A 24,792-nucleotide genomic window follows, 5' to 3' on the forward strand; every position below is an offset into this window, starting at 1 on the left:
CTGCGCCACCGGAGGAGGGAGGTGGGCCGAGCAGGGGGGCTGATGCAGTGGGGGGGCGGGGTGGTGGGCGAGAGGAGAGAGAGAGAAGAGCGCGAGGGGAGGGAGGTTGGTGTGTGCCATCTGTCACCCTGCACCCGCCTGGCACGGCAGTCCCTGGAGTCGTGGACGACGGAGGGGGGTTTGGGTGATGGCAGAGGGGGTGAGTGAGTGCCATCTTGGTCTTGAGACGCGGAGGTGGGTGGGTGGCAGAGGGTGGAGGGGGGGGCAGGTGGTGACACTGATAAGAGGAGGAAGAGAATTGGACAGAAAAACTGTGAAGGCTTGTCAGAAGTTACGGGAAGAGTCTGCGGCGTTGTCGTCATCGTTTTGGAATTTTTCCCTAAACGATGTTCCTCATTTTAATTTTTTTTTTTTTTTTAACCACAGCACAACCTATGCATGGACACACACATGCATGCACACATTGCATGCATCACTCCGCTGCATTCAGTGCCGGCTTAACAAGCGAGGCAGATGGCTGACCTTTCTCAGTGTCTGTTTCTAGACTGGCTGCTCAGATGTTAGTCTGTTACTGAGAAGCCACTTTAAATCATGGAAAATACACTGAAATGCAATCATCAATGCAAAATCAAAATATACGGGGAAGTAGAAAGTCTGAATTTACATTTATTTCATCTAAAGAGACAGCTGAAAACTTTATTGAAGATGAAAGAAATTAAAACAATTCATCAGCCTTAACCCTAAACACTCACGGCACGTCACAATGATTTACAGCTTAGTATAGCAATTCACCCAAATATTAATGAAAAAGCAAATGATGAAGACAGTGAGCATGCTTTCAAGATGCAGAGATGGGGTTTGGGAAGAGCTTGTCAGTTTTTCTTGAAGGTGAAGCCACTAATGGTTAGTTAAGAGAAGACATCATGAGGTGCTCTACATTCAAGGGCATTTTGTTGCACAACAACAAAAATTTTAGCGTCGCTGGAATCCCGTACAATCAGTGGTCCAGGAAATTTGCCATAATGTTTCAGTCATGCAGAGGTCGCGTGCGTGAAGCAGGTTTGTCTGGGCTTTCCTTGCTACCACCATCGGAGATGCACGAAATCCGAAAAACATGCGCTATTGTTTGTGATGGTTCGCAATAAATAAAGAAATGCTTAAGTCTGCAGTTAATGTCTGTTTGTGTTTGTTTTTTTCGCAATTATATACCCCTGTTACTGAGTAGCATGGTGTTTATATAATTATCTAAGGCAACACAGGCAGTTCTTTAGAAAATAAATATTCCACATAAGGATGTTGCAAGGAAACGTTTGTGATTTATCTCGCAACCCAATTCTTCTCTGATGTATGTGGAGTAGAGATGCACCAAAATGAAATTTGGGTCAAAAGTTGAGACCCAATATTAATCTGATATCAAATATTGTCAATATTGGATATTATATATATTTCTTGACTGTTTCAACAGCTTTGAATAAAATTAAACATGTTCAGAAAAAGACAACAAGATGAAAACAAATATTGGTTGTTATGAGAAGTCTTGTTTTATTTACCAGACCGACACGATATGTATAAAAATGTCTGATACCAGGGTCAGTGCCGATATATTGTGCATCCGTCGGCCATCTTTCACATTAGTTTTTTGAGAAAAATCTCATTTTTTCTGAATTCTTATCCGGATCATCTTAAGAAGATGTGTTTGTACATAGAGTTTTAATTTTATCACATCTCTAAATGTTAGTATGTTATATTTGTCCAGTTGCAAGGATTTTCTCTGCTGATCTAGTGACCAGGATGCAAACTTTTTGGGGGAAATGGAAAAGAAAAACTGGCGAAATGCAATAAATATCTTCATTGCCATATTGAACAATAATATCTCAGATGTATATTGTTCAGATTTTGTGCAGCCCTACGATAAATTTTTAGCCTTGTTTGAAGCTTTCTGTGTAAAACGAGAGCAAACAAGCTTTAAAGTTGCCTGAAAAGATGCGTTTAGCTTCCCCGCCTGTGTGGCTCCTCCGCACATCGCACGTCTCTCAAATTAGGCAGATCAGAGCCGGCGCTCCGGAGCCCCAGGGGTCGAAAAGGCCCGTGACTGTTTATTAATTGATTTATTTATTTATCTCCCGTGCCTGCTTGGTTATTAGGTTGCCATGGGAAACAGGCAAGGCCAGATCGCCTCTATTATTAAGGACACAAATTTCTTGATCTGGAGACCCAGCTGTCTGAATAATTAATTTAGCTCATGAGTTATCTCACAAACGGTGAGTCGCCCCCCTGAAATGAGTCTTTCTCTTATTGTTTAATGGACAGAGGAATTCCCAGCAGCCTTTATCTGACTGTTTAGCACCGGGCCGCACTGAGCATGCTCAGAGCACTTTGTGTCTCTCTTTCCATCTCTCTCACTTACGCCTTACATGCCACCTCTCACCCCATCTGTCTCCCAACCGCTACAGCTCCCTCACGGTTCCTCGCTTACCTCCTACCCTCCAGTCTAAGCCGGGAATCTGTCGGGACGCTTCGTCATCACCTTTTACGTCTTTAATGAACGTTCTCCAGCTTTTAACCGCTTTAGTTCAGGACTAATTCCTCGAGCCGTGACTGGTTCTGACCGAATCTGCTCCCGCTCCTGTGCCAGGTGTGGCGTTTTTCTCGTTTTGTCTTCCCTGCAAATGCGAGCTATCTAACCCACTCCCACTGTCTCCACTTCTTTCTCCTGACAGACCACACAGGGCTTGTTCTGAGGCCCATTCTCACTAATCTGATCAGGCAGGCAAATACGCCGGGAAAAGCGCTTTAATGATCCCCCTAATTACCTCAAGTCAATACCAACTGTATTATTAGACTCGGGGAAAATATTCCATTAGGGTGCCCCCCGTGGGAGTCCCCCCTGTGCGCGCCGATGTCACGCGCCGCGCGCCCCCTACGCTTGTAATTAATTTTATTTACACACGCAGGAATGCACAAGGTCGCACCTGCAGCCCGGAGCCGCCCGACTCGGCCCGCCTAATCAGATCTGTCATAATTACCATTCTGCATGCTTCTGACACACGCCGGGAAATATTTCAATTTAACTACAGCCACCAGCTCCGGCAGATGCAGTCTGAGCGAGAGAGAGAGAGAGTGTGTGTGTGTGTGTGTGTGTGTGTGTGTGTATGCGTGTGTGTGTGTGTGAGATAGAGTGCAGTGAAATCGCATGGGGAGATATTAGGATCTATCCAAGTCCTCATCCTGCTTATGTGCACTTGGTTCACTCGCATTATTTTTTCTCCTGATGTATTTCATGATCTCCACATCACTGTTTCTGCTTTGCACTCATCTCTACTTTACCTGTATTATGTCGGGACTTTTCGTCATAATCCAACACTCACTAGGATATTCTCTACACTGCAAAATGGACATCAAACTGACAAACGCCTTACCAATCTAGTTTCTAGTTCAAATATCTTATTTCACTTAAGGCAAAACTATCTTATGAGTAACTTTTCAGCAAGAAATTCTAACAATATTGTTAGAAGTGAAATAATTTGCCAGTGTTATGCCAGTTTAAAAATCAATATTAAAAAATTATTGACCTAAAACAATCTTTTATATGTAGCTGAAAAGTTACTTAAGTTATTTTTTTCCTGATTTCAAGTGTACTAAGATATCTGCACTGGAAACTAGTCAAAAATAATTCTTAATATTTTGTGTTTTTTTTTTTTTTGCAGTGTAAAACATTTGCAGCCTCATTTTCAGTATTTTTTTTCTCAATCTTTCCCCTGTTTCTTCTGAGCGCAGCGTGATGCGTCCACCACCATGTTATACCATGGAGATTGCATCACCAGGGTTCATTTTCTGCCACTCCTTGTATCTTGCATTCACTTCTTTCAACATTATGTTTCTTGTCTCTCCACAAAAGCCTGATTTGTGGAGTGAACAGTCTCCCTCCTGAGCTGTTGATCTCTGCAGCTCCTCCAGAGTTACCATGAGCATTTGTGTCTTTGTATTTTATGTTTATGGATGAATAGGATTTCTGTGAGACATCCAAAGCTTAGCCTGTTGTTCTAGAAACAAATCCTACTTTAAACTTCTCCATATCTTCAACTCAGACATTTCTGCTCTGTTCCTTGGTTTTCATTCACACAACTGAGATTGAAATACAAACAGGTGGACTCCATTTACTAATATGTTTTTCTTTCCTACTTACAATTTTGCAGCATAAGAATCTTAATAAACACATTGGAGTGTAAAATATTCCGCAAAATCTGAATATTATTGAATCATAGTGAAAAGAACATATTCTAAACACAAGGTAAATTACTTCAATGATGGTTAGTAATTGCATCGAACTGACAAACTTATTTTAACTCTTTTTTTAGGCTGAATATTTAGTATCAGAGGCAAACTTGTAGACCAATTAAATGACTTATTCAACTGACAGAGACAATTTGCAAGTTCTCTGCTATTTCAATCTCTAATTCAATAAGATCAGTCATGATTTATCAGCTTAATTATCCTTTGATATTAGCAATTAAACCCCAGCTTTGAATTAAATCTCAATCAAGCTCTTATAATTGATGGAATCAGACTCTACATAGGTGCTCTACGTGATTGCATGTGTGTGTGTGTGTTTGGGATGGGAGCTGTGGTTTCTGTTTGTCTGCTGTTCATCCTCGCCTTGTTTGTTATCTGGTGCGTGCGCGTTCAGCCTCCATCTGCCTCATCAGTATTGAATAGAAAAGATGATAAACAAGAGGTAAATTTGCAGTGGGAGAGCCGTGTTTGAACACTCAAACACTGGCTGCGCAGGCAGTGCTCGTACCCAAATATCAGCCCACCACCAGGCTAAACTGGATTATGGTGCAATTTCAACAATATTAGTATCTGAAACAAAGAGGCACGTGTGCTGAAGCTCTATTCGTGACTCATTTTTCAGCCATTTTGTGTACATGATCCATCTGGAGTGCTGCGTTGGGACAGAAAAACCTTCACTGATTTTATACAGACTGATATTAAAGGTAAAACTTTTTAAAAATGTTCCTCCCCAGACCTGAACTTTGAAAAAAAATCCTCCAGTGGATGTATTTTTTCTGCTAGCCACTAGTGTTTAGTTTCATATTAGTCCTGTAACACAAATACACTCTGGGGAACTCCCAAGTTTTGGTATTGTTACAGCATGATGTGCAGCTGTGGAGGAAGAAATAAATAAATAAATCTGTTTGCATACCACACAGATGTTTAATGCGCTCCGTTTTAGATGGAATGGTCATTTGCCTTTGGTTATACTTTCTTTGCTCCATCTGCCTCTATTTGCCTGCTCAAAAATTCCCCAAACACCCAACTGAGTCGGCAGCTATGACGTAAACGGCCACACAGAGCCGGTCTACATTGTTTCTGGGTGCTAGCTCTGACACAGAGGGGGCCCGGTTTCCTGCACGGTCACGTCTCGCTCCCCTCCGCACAATGCGCGTCGCGTTAGCCGTCAATCTGTTAACGCTGACAAGTCGCCTTATTGTATCCTCGGAGGTTGCGACCTCTTTCAGAAAACGCTCACTGTCTGGCTAAGACCTCTCCGTGTCGCAGCACCAACAGAGATTTAGTGTTTGGCATGAAGGATTCAGACCGACATTCACAGAAAGAACAGAAAAGGATGGTGGCACAATCTGGCAACCGCAATCTGGAACGCCAGCTCTGGAAACAGATATCAGTTATGTTTAGGTCATTTTATGATGGGAAATATTTTCAAAGGGGAGAAATTGGAATGATTCGGATAGCTGTAAATCCATCCCTCCTGAAGGCCAAGCCATCATTTAGCAAGGTTATTATTTGTCAGCTTTATTAGTTTGTTCTCAAGTTTGCTGAACAGAACTGTAATCAGATGATGGTTATGAGAAATTATGCAGCGAATAATAAAACTCTTTGATTACTCAGTCTGCTTTAGAAAATGGCATATTTTTTTAACTCCATTTTGACTTTTTTTTCTTTGCCTCCATGACAACCAAACATATTCAGTGTCAATTCTTTTGAGCAAAAGTTGAAGCTCCTGTGGTGACCTTTAACAAAGACTTCGTCGCAAAAGCCTCTTCAAAAAATAAAAAAAACAAAACTTGTGGCATCTGTTGAAGCTTCAGTAACATGTTGAAAGAGGGTCCAGTATTGTTAACAGATTTGTCAGTTCAGCAAAAACAATGTTTATTTAAATGAGTTCCAGCTTTTCAAAAACACACAAAAAAGCTAAAGTTTGCATTCACTAAAAATGCGTAAATGCTGAAAGCACTATTGTGATTATTATTAGAGTATTTTATGCAATCAATTATAGGTATTGGTAATTGTAATTATTATTTTATCATTTTCAATCCTATTTTTGTCTTTCACTCACTCCCTTGTAGTACTAAAGCAAAACCAGACAGCCAAGCGCACAGTTTAAAATCTCCCATTATTCTTTGATTCATGCTTAGATTACGGGAGGAAACCAGAGAACCTAGAAGAAAAAACATTTTCACAAGGAAAATGTTCAAATCCAGAGAAAAAAGAAAACTGAGCATTGAACCCCAAATATAGTTCCAGTAAATCAATTAAGACCTGAATATAAAGTAATCAGGACTTCATTTTTTTATCCATATTTGACCTATATCTTTGTTTGCATGTTTGTGCACTAAAACCCACTGCAATTATCCCTCTAACCTACTTAAAAACATGTCGCCACATTTTCACAATTTCCTTCATTTCAACTAAAATGTTAGAAAAATAAGTCTGCATTAAATTATCAGCTATTTCAGGTGTAAATCTCCTTAATGTGAATAAACCCCTGTGCAACAATTTGTCGTTGCACATTAGAAGTGCCACTTTTAAAACGTGCAAAAGCTTTGAGATTTCTTTTGCTCTATCCATATGTGGAATACTCATCGATTCTTCACCTATCCTTGAAGTAACTTTCCTTTTTCTTGCAAAGCACAATAAAAACACTAGTTCTCCTGTTTTCCTTTCCGTTCCTGCCCTATAGTAAACCAAACACGTTTCATATGATCATTTTCTGTTTGCACACAAAGCCTTTCTCTGGTCTTGAGACGAGCTGCTGGTTACTGCTTATTGTTGCGTTAGATTCACATATGCCTGAGCATCAGGAATATCTCAGTAGTGTGCTGTCGTCAGCAGATGGGCGTCCACCGTGGCGTAATGCATTTACAGCACAGCACACCCCAGCTTTGTAGGTCGAATGTGCATGTGCAGTTACTGGTTTGGCACACACAGAGAGGACAAACAGGTTTGAACACACCGTGTTATCGGCTGCATTTATCTGCACTGTGTTGTCTGCCAGCGCTGGACTTTTGCCAAGTTCAAGGAGGAGGAAAAAAGACAGTAATGCATTGTCTTCCTCCCGTACTTTAAGTCACCCCCAGCTTGAGATACAGGAGAGATTTGTCTGGCTGCCCCGGTAACCATCCTCTCCTCCAACCAGCCAGTGACAACAATGGCCACAATCATTACTTCTCTTCTTTTTCTCCTCTGTTTTAATTTCTGATGCATCATCTTGGCCTTTTTTGCTTCCAAATTCAGCCTTTGCTGTCTCCATGAGGTTAAAAATGAGGCTTCAGTTGTTACGACGACAGGGAGGGGGATAAGCCTCCAATGGCAAATTGATGGACATCTGTTGGCTTATTTTAGTTATTTTCGCTGTGGCCGAGGTCAGCTTGATGGGGCTGATAAGGAGCAAATGAGATTAAGGGGAAGGTGTTGGTGCAGGCAGTGTGACAGACCACTCTGTCTGTCCTTTTCTGTAGCATCCCTGTTTTTTGACAGCAAAGCCTGCTTTTTTTAGAAGGTTTTTTTTTTATGTTGGGGATTTTTGCAGCAGAGGTTTTGTGGTGAATGGCTCGGTGGGTGGGTTTTTCTGACAGAGCTCTCATTGGCAGCTTGTGACTCCTGCACTCACTTACACGATGCACTTCATTGCATCGTTGGGGGAAATCTTGTGGATGAATTCAGCTATTGTGTACCTAGGAAAATGTTTTCACCCGAACACGACGGTTGCTATCTCTGTTCGGACTAAAAGATTTTCTTCTTTAGTTCATTGAATCTTCATCTGTTGCAGCTTCTAAGTTTACATCACACTACTTGGTTAGTGGATTTAAATAATTTAAAATCAGTCAGTTTTTCAAAAAGTAAATGGATTTTCCCCTGAATGATATTCAGAACTTTCCTCTCTTTAAATGTAAAAGTGCTTAAAAAAACAAAACAGAAGCAGACATATTCAAAACAGAAACAATAAGTAAAATATCCAAGAAAACCTTGGTGTTTTTTAAATAAGAAAACTGGATGATGTTGGTTACCGGCTTCTCCTTTTGGTACGGGAGAAAAAAGAAGAGTACTGGATCGTGATAGTGCAATGTCATGGTTCAGAGTATCACATTTTTCTCAAGAGGTCTTAAAAGTAGTTAATGATTGAATTGTAATGGACTGCAAAGGTCACAAGCCAAACTTTGACAGAAATTGTAGCTCTTATTGTCCACAAATGGATAATCAATGATTTAGACACAGAAACTGACACAGATACTGTCTGAAAGTCCTTATAAAACAATAACACCAAATTTTTCTTTGTCTTCCATGTCACCACCTGTAAGACTAAGACCAGAAACGACAGGCCGACTTTTTGAAACTTGAGGAATTGGAGCATGACATTGGTTTAAATATTGTGGCTTTAAGAGCTCAAATTTTCCTAGAAAAAGACTTAGGTTGCACTTAAGTGCTATTAATATTTTTAATTACCCTTTGAAAGTGTTAAGCAGAGAGAAGTCTGACCTGACGAACATAATTTGGTCTAAGTGTAGATCAGTGATGAGTATAAATAAGTAAATTACAGAGGAGCTGACAGACCTACAACAGGCAGTTCAAGGCCACATTGGGGCAATCACGACGGTCTGAATTGTGTTTACCTGTCGTTACCATCGCAACCAACAGTCTAAACCGTTGGTAATTGAAGAGCTGGATTCTCAAAGGATGTTTAACTGACGCTTTGGATGGTGTCAGCACTGCTTAGCAGAGTTTGGTAGGAGTTGTATTGTGGGTTTGCATCTTTCATTTCTCTGGCATGGGCATGTCCAAGAGGATGAGGCGTGTTTTTAAGGTACCATGTACTCAATGGCTCCTGGTCATGTTGTGGCAAGGTGATTTCTTGAGTCACGTCTCAAACTTATCCAAACCTAAAATGCGTCCCCCATTGAACCCAATGCATTGCTCTTTACGTAACACGCCCACTTCTCGTCAGTCAAATTATTGTCGTACTTATCAGAGGTTTGCATGAGCACCAAATCAGTTTCAAATACAGGCCACTTTTAAATTTCGACTTGATTACTTGACTTGCCCAGAAGCAGTGGAGCCACCTGCCAGAAGCTGCGCTCCCAGTGATGAGGTCATCAGAGTTTGATGGGAGGTTCGCCGGCCACGCCCTTTCCTCCTTGCGAATGCCCGGCTGGGTGTGGCGTAGCTGCGCTCACCTACAGAGTATTTTACTAAACATCTGATTACGCAGCACATTCCTGGAGCTCTCAAGACGAACACGTCCGACTGATCCCAGTACAATACCGCGTCGCATTTTACACAAACAGCTGCAAACGGTGGATGAAATGAACCTTATGCATATTAAAGAAAAATTGGACGTTAGACACCTTTGACATTTTGACCTCACTAATAATTTAGCTCTTGGTTTTTGCTTCCTCTCAGACATTGTTCTCTGAATTCAGTCACACAAGTGTGTGGTTTACTATAGCGTGGCTTGATGTGCGGTATGAAGCTTCACAGCCTGCTTACTAAAAGTAACCATCTTACTTCTGCTTCTCATACAAATGCAGGTAAATGAAAGTATTTCTTCTCATCAGTCACAGCAAGTTCCCCAAGTCTTCTAGTTCCTGTCTCTGTGCTGTTCTTTCAACCAGAATGGTTAAACTGTAACATGGGAAAATCTGAGTGATGCATAAATGTCCCTGTTAGTCGACAACCGAGCCTGTTCTGAACTACTTGTTCTATTTATTTATAGAGAGCCCTTAATGATCTACAACAAAACCCAGAGTACACTGCATTGAAGAGCCCTAGATTTTTGTTTTCTGGAACATATTGCAACACTTTAGCGGCAGGGGCAGCAAGTTCTGTGATCCAATCAAGAGCAGTCGGTGCTTGTCAGCTGCAGTGGAGAGGCTCGGCAAATTACATTAAACAATAAGGGGGGAAAACAGATTTGCAACAGGGCGGTAATATCACAAGAGTGCAGGAATGTTAAGTATAGAATCATGTTGATGCTTTGAAGTTTATTAAAATATACATATATTCCAGTGGTTTCCATTCACTTACAATGAGCATGACCCTCGTGCTTTTTATGACGGGCTGATTAAAAATGATAAAACTCAAATAATGTTATCAATAAGGAACACCTTCTGTTGATTATAGCACTGATCTGTAGATGAGTAATTCTGGTTGGATGCTTGGTTTCTCTCCTTTCGCCAGAATTTGTAGAGTTAATTTAATTAGTTGATTTCCTGGAATTTGTTGGGTCTTTAGGCATTATCCACATATTTTCATTAAGTTTGATAATGAGGCTTTGGATAATTCTCAGCGTGGGTCTGCTGCTTTTTCCTCTTTAAATCCAATTTCATTGCATCTTTGGGAACATCCCACCCCATTTGTGTCCAAGTTTTAACCATCTAGCTTTTGATTTGAGGTAAAGTTGAAGAATTGGAAGATGTCCTCTTTTTTATTATTTCATCCAATTTATGCAAACAGGGCCTTCTTTCTGGGTCAGGACCGTCTTTTTCCAGGTCCTGCAGATTTGAGTCATGGTTTGCTCCTGACCAGTTTTCTTTCATATGAACGAGGCAGTTTGGGTGTTTTGTTTTTTTTTCTGACCTTGGAAAGGTATTGGCTAAGGCGAAAATGATAAATTGAATGATAAATGATAAATGGATTAATCATGGAGTATATTGACAAAAAAAAAACCCAGCAATTTCAGTAACGAAGCCAAACCCATACAAAGAATTTAAGCTGTTTGCATTTAACATATAAAAAAACAAACTCTTTTTAAAAATGTTTCACCCAGAACTCCTAAAGTGGCCTAGTTTTAGCTTCATCTGGTTCAAAATCTATAAAAATGTCTTTTATTAAGCCCCTTTCGCTGTACAGTTATTAATCTGTTAATCCAAAAAATAATCAACAAAATCGCTCCATGCCGTATTAATGTTAAGTCAAGCAGAAAAGGCTGAGCTTTTCACATGTTAGACATAGTTTTTTCAATGCAGATGCATCTTTTGCTGCAAGTGATCAAGTGTTCATTAAATAAGCTAAATAAAATGTTCATTTTATTGTTCAGGCAGAAGGGGCCAATTTTTTTTCTTATCTGATTAAATGATTAGTCGTCAGAATAAAGGAGAGATTACATGATAACCAAAATAATATTTAGATGCAGAGTTTTTTAAAAAATGACTCCATAAAACTTTTCCATGGAAACAAACTTTTTAGACTTTTAGGGAGTCTTTAGACTTTTTCTAGTTCAAAAGGAGAAACGACCAAATGCGATCATCGTCAATCAGAAGCTCTCAAAATAAACATTCAACAAACTTCAGCAACAAACCTGAGTCCATGGAAACATCTGAGCACAACAACATTTTAGTTTATTCCTTATTAATTTAAAGGAAATCATCCATTTGCTTGTTTAGTTTACAGACAAGCGGAGGACTTGCTAACTCTTCTGGCTCTCCATGTGCATCTTTTTTCCTGTCTCGCTGCCTCTGCCTGGCCTGTGGAAGCAATGCAATTAGACAAACACAAACAAAGCTCTTGAAACTGCCATGGAAAATGCTGACTGTCCACTGTCCTCAGTGCTGGCTGGGAGCAGAGTTAACCGCTGCTTGGCATCCATTTAGCATAAAACAGAAATGTTTGGTAAATTCTCTTTTTGTGGTACATGATTTATTTTTTTTTCTTTAAAAGCTCAAAGCCCGCCCCAGAACTGGCAGAGAAGTGAGAGAAAAAAGCCAAACACGCAGACACATACAGAAAGAAAACAAAAAAAAAAAACATTCATACTTGTGAACTAATAAACTCTCGGTAGTTTATTTAATCAAATGGACTTCCTGGCATTGAAATGGAGTTCACGTCGCGCCTTTGTTTGATTGGCTCTGCTGCTTTGGGTTTAATCCTGCTGGTTTGGGGAGTGTTTGAGTTGGATTACTCCATCGTTGGGCTTGGGTACTGTTTCTCTGGCTTTGACAAGATGCTGTGTGGTGGGGCGTGTGTGCGCGTGTGTGTGTGTTCTTCAATACCGAATCAGCTGAAACCACAGACAGCCCAACCGGAGTGCCGTCCAAATCCCTCTGCATGCAAATTAAAAACGCAACAATAAACGTGGCAAAGGAACAAGGTGGGCACGCAGGCTTTATGGCCCCCTCTGCTCCCGTCCTCTTCCTCCCCCCACCACCCATCTCTCCCTTTCTCTCTCTCCTCCATCCTCCTCTGCTCTTTATGTCTCTCCTGCTCTCGCCTTCCTCCAGAAGCCCTCCTGGGTTTGATGTGGCTTATGGGAGGAGTTGGAACGGGAGACGACCAAACTGCTGAGTTATCTCCTGCATGCAGTGTGGCGGCGTGGCTCTGCCCTCCGTGCGTGTCTCCGGGTGTGTCGCCGTGTTTGTGCGCGGACCAGCAGCCCCGGTGTAATCCCGTGGAAATGAAAGGTGCTGCCGCGCACTGGCCGGGAGATTACAGCGCTGCTCTGTCGCGCTGCCAGGACACACCGCCGGGCCAAGAGAGAAGCCCACAAACTTGCTCTCACACACCCAGAGGCGCCCGCCCTCCGCAATCTTCTTCCCTCGTTCTTTTACACCTCTCCCGCAGCTTGGGCAGAGGTCCGGTGTTTTCGTTTCGCTCTTACTCACACACTCACGCTGTTCTAGTTGAGGTCATCATGTCTGACCACGTCACCGAGCCTCTGAAGAGTCGTTCTGTCTCTACAGCTGCGAATCTGCATCTTCACTTCTTTCACTTCTCACATTTATTCACAAACCAATTTTAAAAAATAGAAGAAGAGCTTAAAGGTTTACAGATATTGCCGACTCCATCTTTGCTCAGACATGAATGTTTTTATTCGCTGCAGTGTGTTTTGAGTGCACATTGATCTGGATTAGCACTCATAAAGGTCAAATCAATATTTAAAGAACAACAATAACATTGATTTTAAGAATTATAATTATCATTATGAATATTGTTTCCATCATAGTCGGAAAAATCCCCAGCTAATGTTAATATTTAAGTAAAATGTCAAGACGAGTTAAAAAAAGAAAAGAAACATATATATATATACTTTTAACTGTGAATGGGGAATGGATATATAAAGACGAGTGCGTATAACTTTAACTGTAAATAGAATAAATCGGTTTATTTTACAGTAAAAACCTAAATGTTTCCATTTATTTAATTATCAAAAAGTGTAATTATAAATTATAATTAACAAAACATTTTTCCCATGTTAATCTGCCAGTGGAAGTGGAACTTTTTCATCAAAATTAAGAAATTATTGACTTAAAACAAGCTCTTATATCTTGCTTAAAAGTTACTTTTTTGTTTCATCAAAACATTTAACTCTTATTGATAACAGTAAGTTAATTTCTTCAACTATAATTAATTAAATTGTGTACAAGAACATTTGGAAAACCTAATTTTTGTGCTAAATTCTGGTCTCAATGTTAAACTGGCACATATTCAGAAATATTCTTCTCCATATATAAACTCAATGATTCAGCTCACAGTAGTAGCAGAAATCAACTTTTGCTTATTTCTGGTTTGTAAAAGTATCCTTAAAATAAACCCAGTTTGGCTCATTTTTTTCTAGAAAATGAGCCAAACTCATTTTCAGGATGATTGAAACAATCGCCAGCTCTAGTTTTTCTTTGAACCACCTTAAAGTGGTTCAAACTTTTCTGACTGAAGGTGGTTTAAAGCATCATGAAATCAGGGAGTTCTAACTATAATGTTAGCGATAATGTTGTTCCTACTTCATACCTACTCTCCAACTCAGATTCATGACAGCAGTCGGTCGCTCAAATCCGATCCTTTGCAGCTTTGGGCAATTAAAATAAATGTCGCTCATTTCTGCATGTTGAGTTTCTTTGTGTATCCTGCTAAAATAGAGCTGGTATGTTTGGTGTGTGTGTGTATTATTGCTGGTAAATATCTTTTTATTTTATTTATTCTCAGGGTGTTGGACAGTATTCCTTTTTTTTAACCAGAACAGGCCTCACGGTTTTGTTTTTGTTCAGCATTGGCTCAAAATTGTTCTGAAACTTGTGAAGTTTTACGTCACATCTGATACTTTCATGTAAAAGTAATTACAACTCTGCTTAAGACGCCAATTTTGACCAAATTTGTTTTAGTCATATCATGTAATTATTTTAGTTCAAACTTTTCTGACTCAATCCATGTATTTTGACGTAATTAATAGAAATGAATCACCCAACATTTTAGCAAAAAGAAGCTGGTCTGCAAAAAAAAAAAAAATGGGGTTTTGTCTTTGGATTATGTGCTTTCTTCTAATCTGAGGGTAAACTCATTTTTGGGGGTTATTTCATAAGGTCCTTTTATAATTCTTCACTTTAAAGTCATTTAATTCTTTTCCTTACATGCAGAACCATTTACTCGTGGCATAACTGAACCTCTTATTTACTTTAAGCTTTAAAGAAACATCTAGAGTCATAAATCAACCAATCCATGGTGCTTTGTTTGATCAGTTAAATCGGTTTTCTCTGTGATCGCTGTCTTTGAGCTCTGTGTTTCGTGGCCCTCTGCTGGAGCGTCTCAAACACACGAGTCGCTTGTTTCCTCCGGGGGGTGCAGCTCAGTGTGAGAGTGTGTGCTTCTTGTCACATTAAATTGTTCCTTCCTGCTGTGCCGCTTGACCTCTAGTCACTCTCGTCTTCATCTTCAGCTGTAGAGGAGGAGCAGACGCACCGCAGCTTCAGCTTGTGTGTGTTTGTTTGCTTTTTAGTGCTGGAAATCATTTCTGTTAAATACCTGTTCTCATGTGTTTTTGTTAATAAATTCATCTTAAATGTTGGTTTTTGTTGTATAACAAGTCTGCAATGCAAATACAGTAAATCTTTACAAGTATTTTTTGTCTACTTTTAGTGCAAATATCTTGGTACAATTAAAATAAGACAAAACTAACTTATGAGTAACTTTTCAGCAAGATATAAAAGTTTTAAAGTCCATAATTCAGCTAGTTTTACCGCCGTATGCACGGTGCAATGGCTGCTAGAAAAGACAAGTTTTTTGTTGTTGACTTACCATCCAGAAACCACTTGTTGCTTTCGTGTTTGTTGTACAAAGTGTACGGTTGTGTAATTGTGCATCTGTTTTGCTACAAGTTTTCACTTGTAATAAAACATTTTTCTCATCTTACAGTGAAATAATCTGCCAGTGAAACTAGAATTTTTTCATCAATATTAAGGAGTTATTGACGTAAAACAAGCTCTTATATTGTGTTGAAAAGTTACTTGTAAGTTAGGTTTGTCTTACTTCAAGTATGTTAATATATTTGCACTATAAACCAGACCTTCTTATTTAGAATAAATCTTCACTTTCCTCGATTCTCCTGTGTTTGAGAGTCTGTAACTTGCTGAACTTTCCTCTCATTCATTTCTTTAAGGGTTGGCTTTGTGAGCTGCTGCGCTGGAAAGAGGATCCGTCTCCAGAGAACCGGACGCTCTGGGAGAACCTGTCCATGATTCGTCGGTTCCTGAGCCTCTCGCAGGCCGAACGCGACGCCATCTACGAACAGGAGAGCAGCGCCGGGCAGCAGCACCACAACGAGCGACCGTCACACCTGATCCACGTTTCCACCGACCAGCTTCAGGTGAGCGAGACGTTCAGTCAAACAAACCACGCTTATAATGTCAGCTTATCAAAGCTCCTGAAAACGGTTGTTAACATCACAATATGGAGGATTATTTGGATGATTGCGAAGTGTGAGAAAGAATAGTAGCTTCTTAAAGAGACGGAGACTCAATTTCAAGGTGTACTGAATATATGCAGTATTTTTTCTAACAACTAAAGGCAGCATAGTGACTTCATTATGCTATAAAAGGGTTTCATGTACATATTGCAGCCCCTTTAAATGTTTAAGCTCAGGACAGTGAAAGAAATTGAACAAACATGGAAAGGTTGCCATCAAAAAGCCTTTTCGCCCTTTAAAAACAAAATCGATGCACTAACTCTAAGCAAAATAAGCATAAAAACTTGTTAAGGAACGTAATCTGTACAGATGAAAGCAGAGATGTTTTGTTATAGAAGCACGGCAGTAGATGGTTAATGATTTGGGCTAAAGTTGCACCAACAAAAGTATTCAGCAGTTATTGAGTTGATCATGAACTATAAGGTATAATAAAATATTCTAGAGTTAAATACATTGGCATTGCAAATTACACAAATTTAGCAAAACTAATTTTACCCAGCAAACCTCCTCATCCTAAAGATAGCTTGTTTTTTTTTTTTTAAATTGATGCGTTTCCATTGAGCAAATTTATTTTAATAATTCCAATTTCCAATCAGCTACTGATACTGTTCAGTGTCTGATGAGCATCTTTTCGCTGCTACCTCATAAATGCAAAAAGCAGTAGGGGGGTAAATGCAAAATCAGTTTTTTTAACATTTCGGTTTAGATGGAAACAATTTAAAACCCTGTAGAGACCACATGTTTTTTTCTTTATCGAGATGTAGTTTTTTAACATAACCATAGCTGAAATTAAACCAAACATTTATAAATAGCTGTTTCACACTTTTCTTCCTTGTGCTTATTTTCTTTCAATTTAAGCCAGACAGTTAGTTTCATAGAAGTTATGTCTTTTATTGGACAATTTAGTTGCTAAATGAGTCATCTGATAGGAGAGAATAATCAGTTATTAGACTGCCTTTGGATCTGAATCATTTTTGCAGCCTGAATAAATTTGTAAACACTACTTGTGAGACGCAGAACTAGACTCTCATGACAACAATCTCCTTATGAGATCCTGAACGTCTGAGTCAAAAACAAGTGAAAAACACAATTTTTCTCATTTAATGTATTTTCAGCTAATATTCCAGGAAAATAAATAAACAACGTTTAAGAGTCATAATGAACACTTGTAAATTAGAACCACGGCAACACTTCAAAGTTCCTACTTTTCACAGAAAGCTGTTTTCAAAGATATCATTAGGCTGAACTTAGTTAACAGAGCTGCTTTATACGAGACATCTGGCGTATGAATAACAAATAACACAAAGGCTCAGTTAACGGTAGAAACATCTTAATGAAGCACAATAATACTCCTATTAAAAGTCCGCGCCACAGCTGACTGCTTGATTTGTTTTTTTGGTTCCTTAGATACACGGCCAGTTGTTTCACAAAGGCTCTCATTTACTGGATATAAATAAGGTAATAGGATTTCTTTAAGATATGGAATGAGGGAGTTTTTATGCAGACTTTGCATGCAAACAGGAATGCTTGTAGATGGATAAAATTAGATTATTTCTGACTTAATGGTGCAGCTCCTTACTGTCCATAAAAAAACAGGGTTTAAATATTTTCCGCCGGTCTTTCACTAACGCGACACGTCGGCCAAATTAACTCCCATTTGCTCAACAAGAGTTACCGGAGCTCGGTATATTGGTACTGTAAAATCACATCTCTGGGTGCATTTATGCAGCTGGCGAGCCGAGTCCCTGCAAAGTGCTGTTTTGCAAACTTGATTATGAAACACCTATCGACAGCGTCTGAGTCAGAAATGAAAACACAACAGCAGCCATTTCACCGGGTCAACAGGGACCACGAGTTGCCCACTCACTCCCTTTCTAGCCGCACAATGAGACATTTTACGAGTAATGTGTCATGTGTTTGTACTGACGGGACTCCAAAACGAAGCCGGAGTGAAAGCCATCGACAGCGGCGAGTCTGCCGCACTGTCGCTACGTGAACTGAGCACAAGAATGATTATTGCTGGCTGCCACTGGAGCCTGATAAGCTGCTGAGGACAGAATTGAAACACTGGTTGTCTGAGTTTCCTCTCTGCTTGAGTTATTTAAGTACATGAGGGTGATGTTGTTGCTTTTCAGCTCCCAATAAAGCCAACAGCCAACCAGTGGATACATAGGGCCTGTCAGGATAGCAAATTCTGCTGAAGTTATTGTGATAAAAGATAATATTGTTGTTTTGACACCAATTTCATGTAATGTGATGGTAATGATGGAATAATAATACAAGAACAAATCCTTAATTTATTGCAACAGGACTAGTGGAGTAAAATAGTATTTGGTAGAAAATCTACTCAAGTACAGAATAACTGGTCAAATTATCAATCATTTAATATTTCAAATTTACTTAATCAATTGGACCAAAATATAAAGTTAAGTGGAAATTTTGGTATTTTAGGGTTAAAAAATGACAATAATTATGTAAGTAACAAAAACTGACAAATCAGGCAGAAGAAAAGTTTCTTTCCATAAAAAACTTATGAAACACTAACAAAAAAATTGCAGGTGTGTGTTTGGTGAATTTTTAATTAAAACATGTTCCAGAAATGTTACTGAAGTTATAGTGGAAATACTTTGTAATGAAATTACTCAAGGGAAAGTAAGGAGTAAAAATACTCCGAAAAGTAACTGTAACAGTTATTTTTTCAAGTAACTGTAACGAGTTCCTGCTCTCCTCTGGATTTTCTCTCTCCAGGCTCAGCCGCCTCAGTCTCAGCAGCAGCACCAGCCTTCGCTGTCCCTCCACCCCTCTCAGCCTCTTCTCTCCCAGCAGCCCTTGCAGCAGCAGCAGCAGAGCAACGCCGGCCCCCGACTGCCGCCTCGCCAGCCGTCCACCGCCTCCCCGGCCGAAACGGAGGACGAGGGCGGCCGCGGCATCAAGTCCCGCAGCGGCGGGGGGAAGATCTCCCTGGAGGCTCTGGGCATCCTGCAGAGCTTCATCCAGGACGTGGGCCTTTACCCCGACGAAGAGGCCATCCACACGCTCTCCGCCCAGCTGGACCTGCCCAAGCTCACCATCATCAAGTTCTTCCAGAACCAACGCTTTTACGTCAATCACCCGGCCAAGGCGCAGAAGGACAACAACACCGCCGCCGCCGCTAACAACAACAACTGCGGCAGCACGGCGGCCAACACCAGCAGCAGCAGCAGCAGCCGCAGCAGCCCCGCCTTCGAGGAGGAGCTGACGGACTTCAGGGAGAGCGGGGAGCTGCTGAAGGAGCTGGACGAGAGCACGCAGACCACCGCCACCATCTTCTCCATCAAAATGGAGGAGCACCTGGGCCGCGGCGCCGAGGTGCAATCCGAGTCCGAGCACGAGGTCAAGTAGGACCGACGACCGTGCCGACGGAAGCGCGCAGAACGTGAGGCGGAGCCGTGACCTCAGTCTCTACGGCGTCCGGACCGGCGAGGCGTGTTTATGTGGAAATATGTGATCTCACACACTGGAAAGCCCATTTCAGACTCCGAAAAAAACCCAGAACTACTTTTTGGATTTTGTAAAACTTGTAATAATCACTGTAAAGACTGAAGCATCATTTTAATAACCTGCACAAAAAGAAAAAAAAGTTATTGTAATTATGTTGCCGTGGATATTTGCTGGCTGCACTCGATGTACGTCGTTTTACACTGACTTCTCTTTTTGAGCTACTGATTATATTCCGAAAGGAAACAAAAAAAGAAAGAAACAAAAAAAAAAGTTTCCCAGGAGTTCAATAGGTGTTTATGTATGTAGTTTTTTTTTAAGCAAATGAAATCAAGGACCAAGTGGTTGTCAAGGCCTTAATCATGAGGTATCAAGTCTGGAGCCTGCTGGCAGATAAGTTATTCTTTTACAAAAGAGCGTAATGTGATTCTGGATCACTGCAATCACCCAGAGCCCAGGTGCACCTCTAAGAAGAGCTCAATCTGTACTTATTATCTGTTAGGGAAGAATTATAAATATAAATATATATAGACATTATATTGTAACTGTAAAAATTAAAAAAAAAGTACAGTCTTAAAGAAACTATGCCAACAAATGCCTTGTACTATACGGCACTGCCGATGTTAGATTATTTTGCAAAACCTTCGTCACTGTAATTTGTGAAATGCCACACGGTTAGAAATGTGAATGGATGAAAATGTTCTGTTGTCTGACGTTATTTATTTGCGGTTCATGCAGTGTTTCTGATGTAATTATTACAGTTTTCATTTTGAAACTTTGTCACTTTCCCCCCCCCCTCTTTTCTTTTTGTTTTTGTTTTTTAAATAATCTCCACCAGTCTTTTTATTCCTATTTATAAGTGTAACTTCAACTGGCAGTGGAAACAAAAAGTGTCTTAAACGTCTTAAACGGAGAAGTGTGCTTTAAAGGTTGCCTATAAAGTGCTGTCCGTCAAGCTAATCATGCTACAAGCTTCACTATTATTGTTGTATGCAATTTTTACTATCATGCAAATAAGCTTAGGTGGAACGACTAACCTGTAAGCGAGCTTAGAGAGAGTTAAAAAGAAAAAAAAACATATGCAATCTGTGTGAGGTCCGATGTCTGCGATGCGTCTTCCTATGGTCAACGATCCGATTGGGAAAGCTCCGGCTGTGTAACGATCCTGTACAAAAAGTGTTTCCTTTTTTTAAAAAGCCTTCATTTCAACGAGAACACCGGTTATTTTGTTACAAACCGACTGTTTTTGTAAGTGTTTCTCGGTTCGTCTCAGCAGAGATGTTCTAACTAGAAGTGGTTATTGATTGTTAATTACACGATTAAAAGTGTTTGTATTGTTACACAGATTTCTTGGCATTAACTTGACCAGACTCTTTTCGCCCTCGGAGGGAGGGGTTTTTATTTTGTCTTCTTCTCCGGAATCAAAACACGAGACAATGTGAATTGTTTTTAAATGCCCCGCTCAGCTGGGAACACCTGCTGTTTGTAATAACTGTAAATATCACATGGTATGGATCATTGATTGTTTATTATTGTAAATATATTTGAAGTTTGTGTAAGAGCTCACCGTACAAGAACTGAATTTTCTGTTGTGCCTCTTCCTCTCAGAGCGACTGTACCTGGGCTCCTCCGAACTGCTGAGTGTATCTGAAGCACCTGTGAAATCTGAAATAAATAAAAACGTGAGGTGTGAACACCTGGGAGTTAACATCTAACACAGCGCAGGTGTCCTGACCTCACTGAGAGGGAATCCCCCCTCACCTGTTCACACCCAGGAAAACGCGCCAGCATGTCTTCCCGCAGTCGACTTTCTGTCTTATCCTGCAAAACGTAACGCGGTTTGTGTTCCGGGGAGAAGAAATACAAGCCAAAAAATGTCTGAGCTGTCAGAGGTGATGATCTGAGGGGACACAAAGCACTTTGAGAGGTGAAAACGAGATTGAAATAAGAAAGCGGTGTTGGTTTTTCCAGATTTTTCACTCGCTCGCTGACAGAGGTGCCAACAACTATCAGCAACACCAGCATTAAGTCATTATCACTGTTTTCATGACAACCAGACTGTCTCCTTTAAAAAACAGCTTTTCTTTTACAGCAGAAGTCATTTTAAAGAATATGTCCAGTACATTTAAGGTTATATTTAATACAGTTTCTAAGCCAGCATGTCTGATTACTTTAACATACTTGTTCTTCCTGTGCAAGCACATGGATACAGTGGAGAAGAACATCTCTAAATAATGGGTCAGTACTGGACATTAAAAAAAAACACAAGTGCAAACAACAAGAAGTTTTAAAAAGAAATTACATAGTTTTTGTCTAAAGTCCAAACACTGACAAATTTTGTTGGTCTGTGTTTGCTGTAAAATCTGGATTTTCTTAGGGTTATTTTATAATAAATAATAGAAAATACAACTAAAGCATAAAGAGCAAATTGTTTAAAGTCCAAATGGTCTAAATCTTACAAAAAGTAAATGTAAAAGTTGCTAAAATTATCTAAATATATTTTAAAGATACAACATCAAAAATGTTTGATATGACATAATCATTGTTTAAAATTTGAGCAAAAATATTAAATAAAGCCTCATCAGTTCAAATACAAAATAGTATTTAAACTAAAAATAAATAAAACATTTAAAACTAAAAACGCATTAGATTCAAAATTACATTCTCAGTACTATACATTATGGAAGTAATTGTAAATTAAGAAACTAAATTGCTTAAACTGCAAGGTTGCTTTTCTTTTTAACATTTAATAACACAAACAAGCTTTTATAATGTGATATTGAGGTACAGGGACAAGTTTAACACAGAAAATCATAGTAACTCATAGATTGGGGTCAAAATAAATTAAAAAATAAATATGTTTGTCAACCTCCGTGTAACTTTCTTCATGTAAATGTTAAATGTGATTCTTCAGTCAATGCTTTCTCCCAAGAAGCAGCAGAAAGCTCTGGTTTGTGTTCGACTCTGACAGGTAAGGCTGTTTTCTGGCTCTCCACTTCAAAGGCTTCACCGCACGTTAAAATAGAAATCACATTCATGGCAACAAAGGTGACTGATGAGTCATCAATGCTATTACCTCAAGCACCTCATGGCGAGGCTTATGTGCTTTTAAATTATTAGACTAAAGAGACATCAAGCTGGGGAACAGGCCACCTTTTCTGAGTTGGTAGAAAAGTAGCAAACAGAGGCATCTTCTCGTGATATTTGTAGAAATCCTCAGCAAACAGTTTCCACATTAAACTTCCAGCTGACGCACATGTGTGGTGAGAACTGGGTGGAGCTTTAAGCAAAGTTTAATTTTAACTGGTTAAATAATGAAGGTACAGTTTGAACGGTGGTGAGAGGAAACATTTATAGGTGAAGCATAACATGAAATGATGTTTGCAGTGTAAGGAAAATCATTTAGAGGATTAGCTTTATATACATGTTCATTTTCAGGTTTAAGAGTGTAACATGAGTTCATTTATGAGTAAAAAATGGTTTTCCATCTTTGTTGTGCACAAAACTCTTTGTTTATGAGCACCGTAAATAACCTAAATGTAAATTAACCTTTAAATGAAATTTCTGTAAAAATATAACCCTTAATTTGAGTCCATTTATTCAGAGGGAAAAACATCAAGTATTTTAAAAATGTAAGAATGATGCCTTACAAACAAATCTTATTCTCATCTGATATTTTTTAAGTTGACGAAAGTGTCTTCAAACTTTTTATTAGAAATGCATGATTTCCTGATTCCTACATGTCGTGGCATAATGTTTCTCAACTGTTCTTCAAAGTAAGAAAGACAAGAGAACATTCTGTTAAACTAACGCAGAAGAGTGTTGATCTTATGCACATCCAGAAAAATAATGAAAAGTTAAAAGCTGCAATTGAGTCGAACACCCAAGTTTGGCCATGAAGAAAGTTTAAAGGAATTGAAACCTACATGCTGTCAAAAACACATGAAGAGTTTGCTAAAATTTCTAATTTGTGTCATTTGGTCAGAAGAAAAAAAGTCTTCTGGCAACAATTGCTCCAAAGTGAAGGTGATGATGCTCTGAGCCTCTTTACCAAATGCACAGGAAACCAGAGTGCACTGCATCATAAAATCTGTGAAATGCAACATTTTGAACAAAAATTTCACTTAAAGTAAACTAAAGATGTGTTTCTACTTGTTCTTTCAATTTGAAGAGCCAAAATAAATGGCAAAATCATGAATACATAGCTCAAATCTATGATTTCTTAAAACCTCCTCTAAAATCTGTATATAACTTCCTTTTCTAATACATCAAACAATGTATTTTAAGGTATGTTTAACTTAAAATACATAAATGTGCACTTTGGAAACCATCTACCACAGAAACTATATCTGCTCTTGGAGCAAATAAGCAGTTCAAATGTTTATAGGCTCTTGGCAGAAGATAGCACTGCTTCAGAAGGTACAATCTCTAGAAAAAATAGTTCTATGTTGCCCAAGTACTACTTAAGAAATTATATTACAAGCAATAGTTTGTTAAAGTGACATTTTCAGAAATGTTCAGTGCAGAATTATGCAGCTGCAATAATTAAAAAAAATTATTCAAGCCTTTTTAAACATCATCTGTAAATGTGGATCGTAAATACATCGGTAAACATTAAGTCCAAACACCAGTACTGAATGAAACCAACTCATAAATCTAGTTTCAAATAGTAGCTGAAGGTAAAACACTGCCTTTTTATGTGTGGATTTAAACATCAACTATTAAAATAACTAATTAAAAGAAAACTTTAAGTGGACAAAACTGATTAAAATAAAACATCCAGAAATTGTGAGTTTGTTCAATAATTAGAATTTTGCTATTGCAAGGATGCACATCTGCAGCATGGATGTACTTAAATGCTGCAAAGCGCGCACGCTCCACTGACCACAATCCCCCAGAGTCCTCATGGAGGCGTCAATCAAATGCAAGCCTTAACACTTCACAGACGAACTGACGGGAAACAGGAGTTTTGGCTCCATCATAACAAAGACTTCTGGAAGTGTCACAATGTTAAGCAAAGCAGGGGAATGGCTCGCTACCATGCTCATCAACAACATAAGGTAAAGAGAAAAAATAATAAAAGAATTCAAGGAAACATGAGGTAAGGCTATGTTCACACAGCGGGTAAAAGCGACCCATGTCGGCTTTTTCATGGCATTCTGAACTTCCCAATTCTGATCATTTCCATTATGTAGTACTAATTCAAATTGTTTTCAAACTTTCTTCAGTGTAACTTATCTGATTTTTATGTCGCAGATGTGGGACATGCGTCATAATTCTGCGCCAGAAGAAGCGAGTCAAACAATGGCTGAAAATTGTGATTATGAACTTATGAAAGAAGTCTTTTT

General features: G+C 39.3%; 1 protein-coding gene across 4 annotated transcripts in view; it reads left to right on the plus strand.

Annotated features, from left to right (window-relative positions):
• The window catches only part of LOC129370880 (DNA-binding protein SATB1), a 79,736-nt gene extending 58,598 nt beyond the window's left edge, over nt 1-21,138 (plus strand). For all 4 annotated transcript variants that reach the window (XM_055047131.1, XM_055047133.1, XM_055047135.1 and 1 more), the window contains exons 12-13: nt 15,662-15,868; nt 18,716-21,138. In XM_055047131.1, the coding sequence (XP_054903106.1) occupies nt 15,662-15,868; nt 18,716-19,348 (840 nt within the window). In that variant the 3' untranslated portion in view covers nt 19,349-21,138. The remainder of the gene's footprint in view (nt 1-15,661; nt 15,869-18,715) is intronic.
• Nucleotides 21,139-24,792: the final 3,654 nt, after the last annotated feature.

This window comes from Poeciliopsis prolifica, unplaced genomic scaffold, assembly GCF_027474105.1.
Source record: "Poeciliopsis prolifica strain line A6 unplaced genomic scaffold, Auburn_PproV2 SCAFFOLD025, whole genome shotgun sequence".
Lineage (NCBI taxonomy): Eukaryota > Metazoa > Chordata > Actinopteri > Cyprinodontiformes > Poeciliidae > Poeciliopsis > Poeciliopsis prolifica.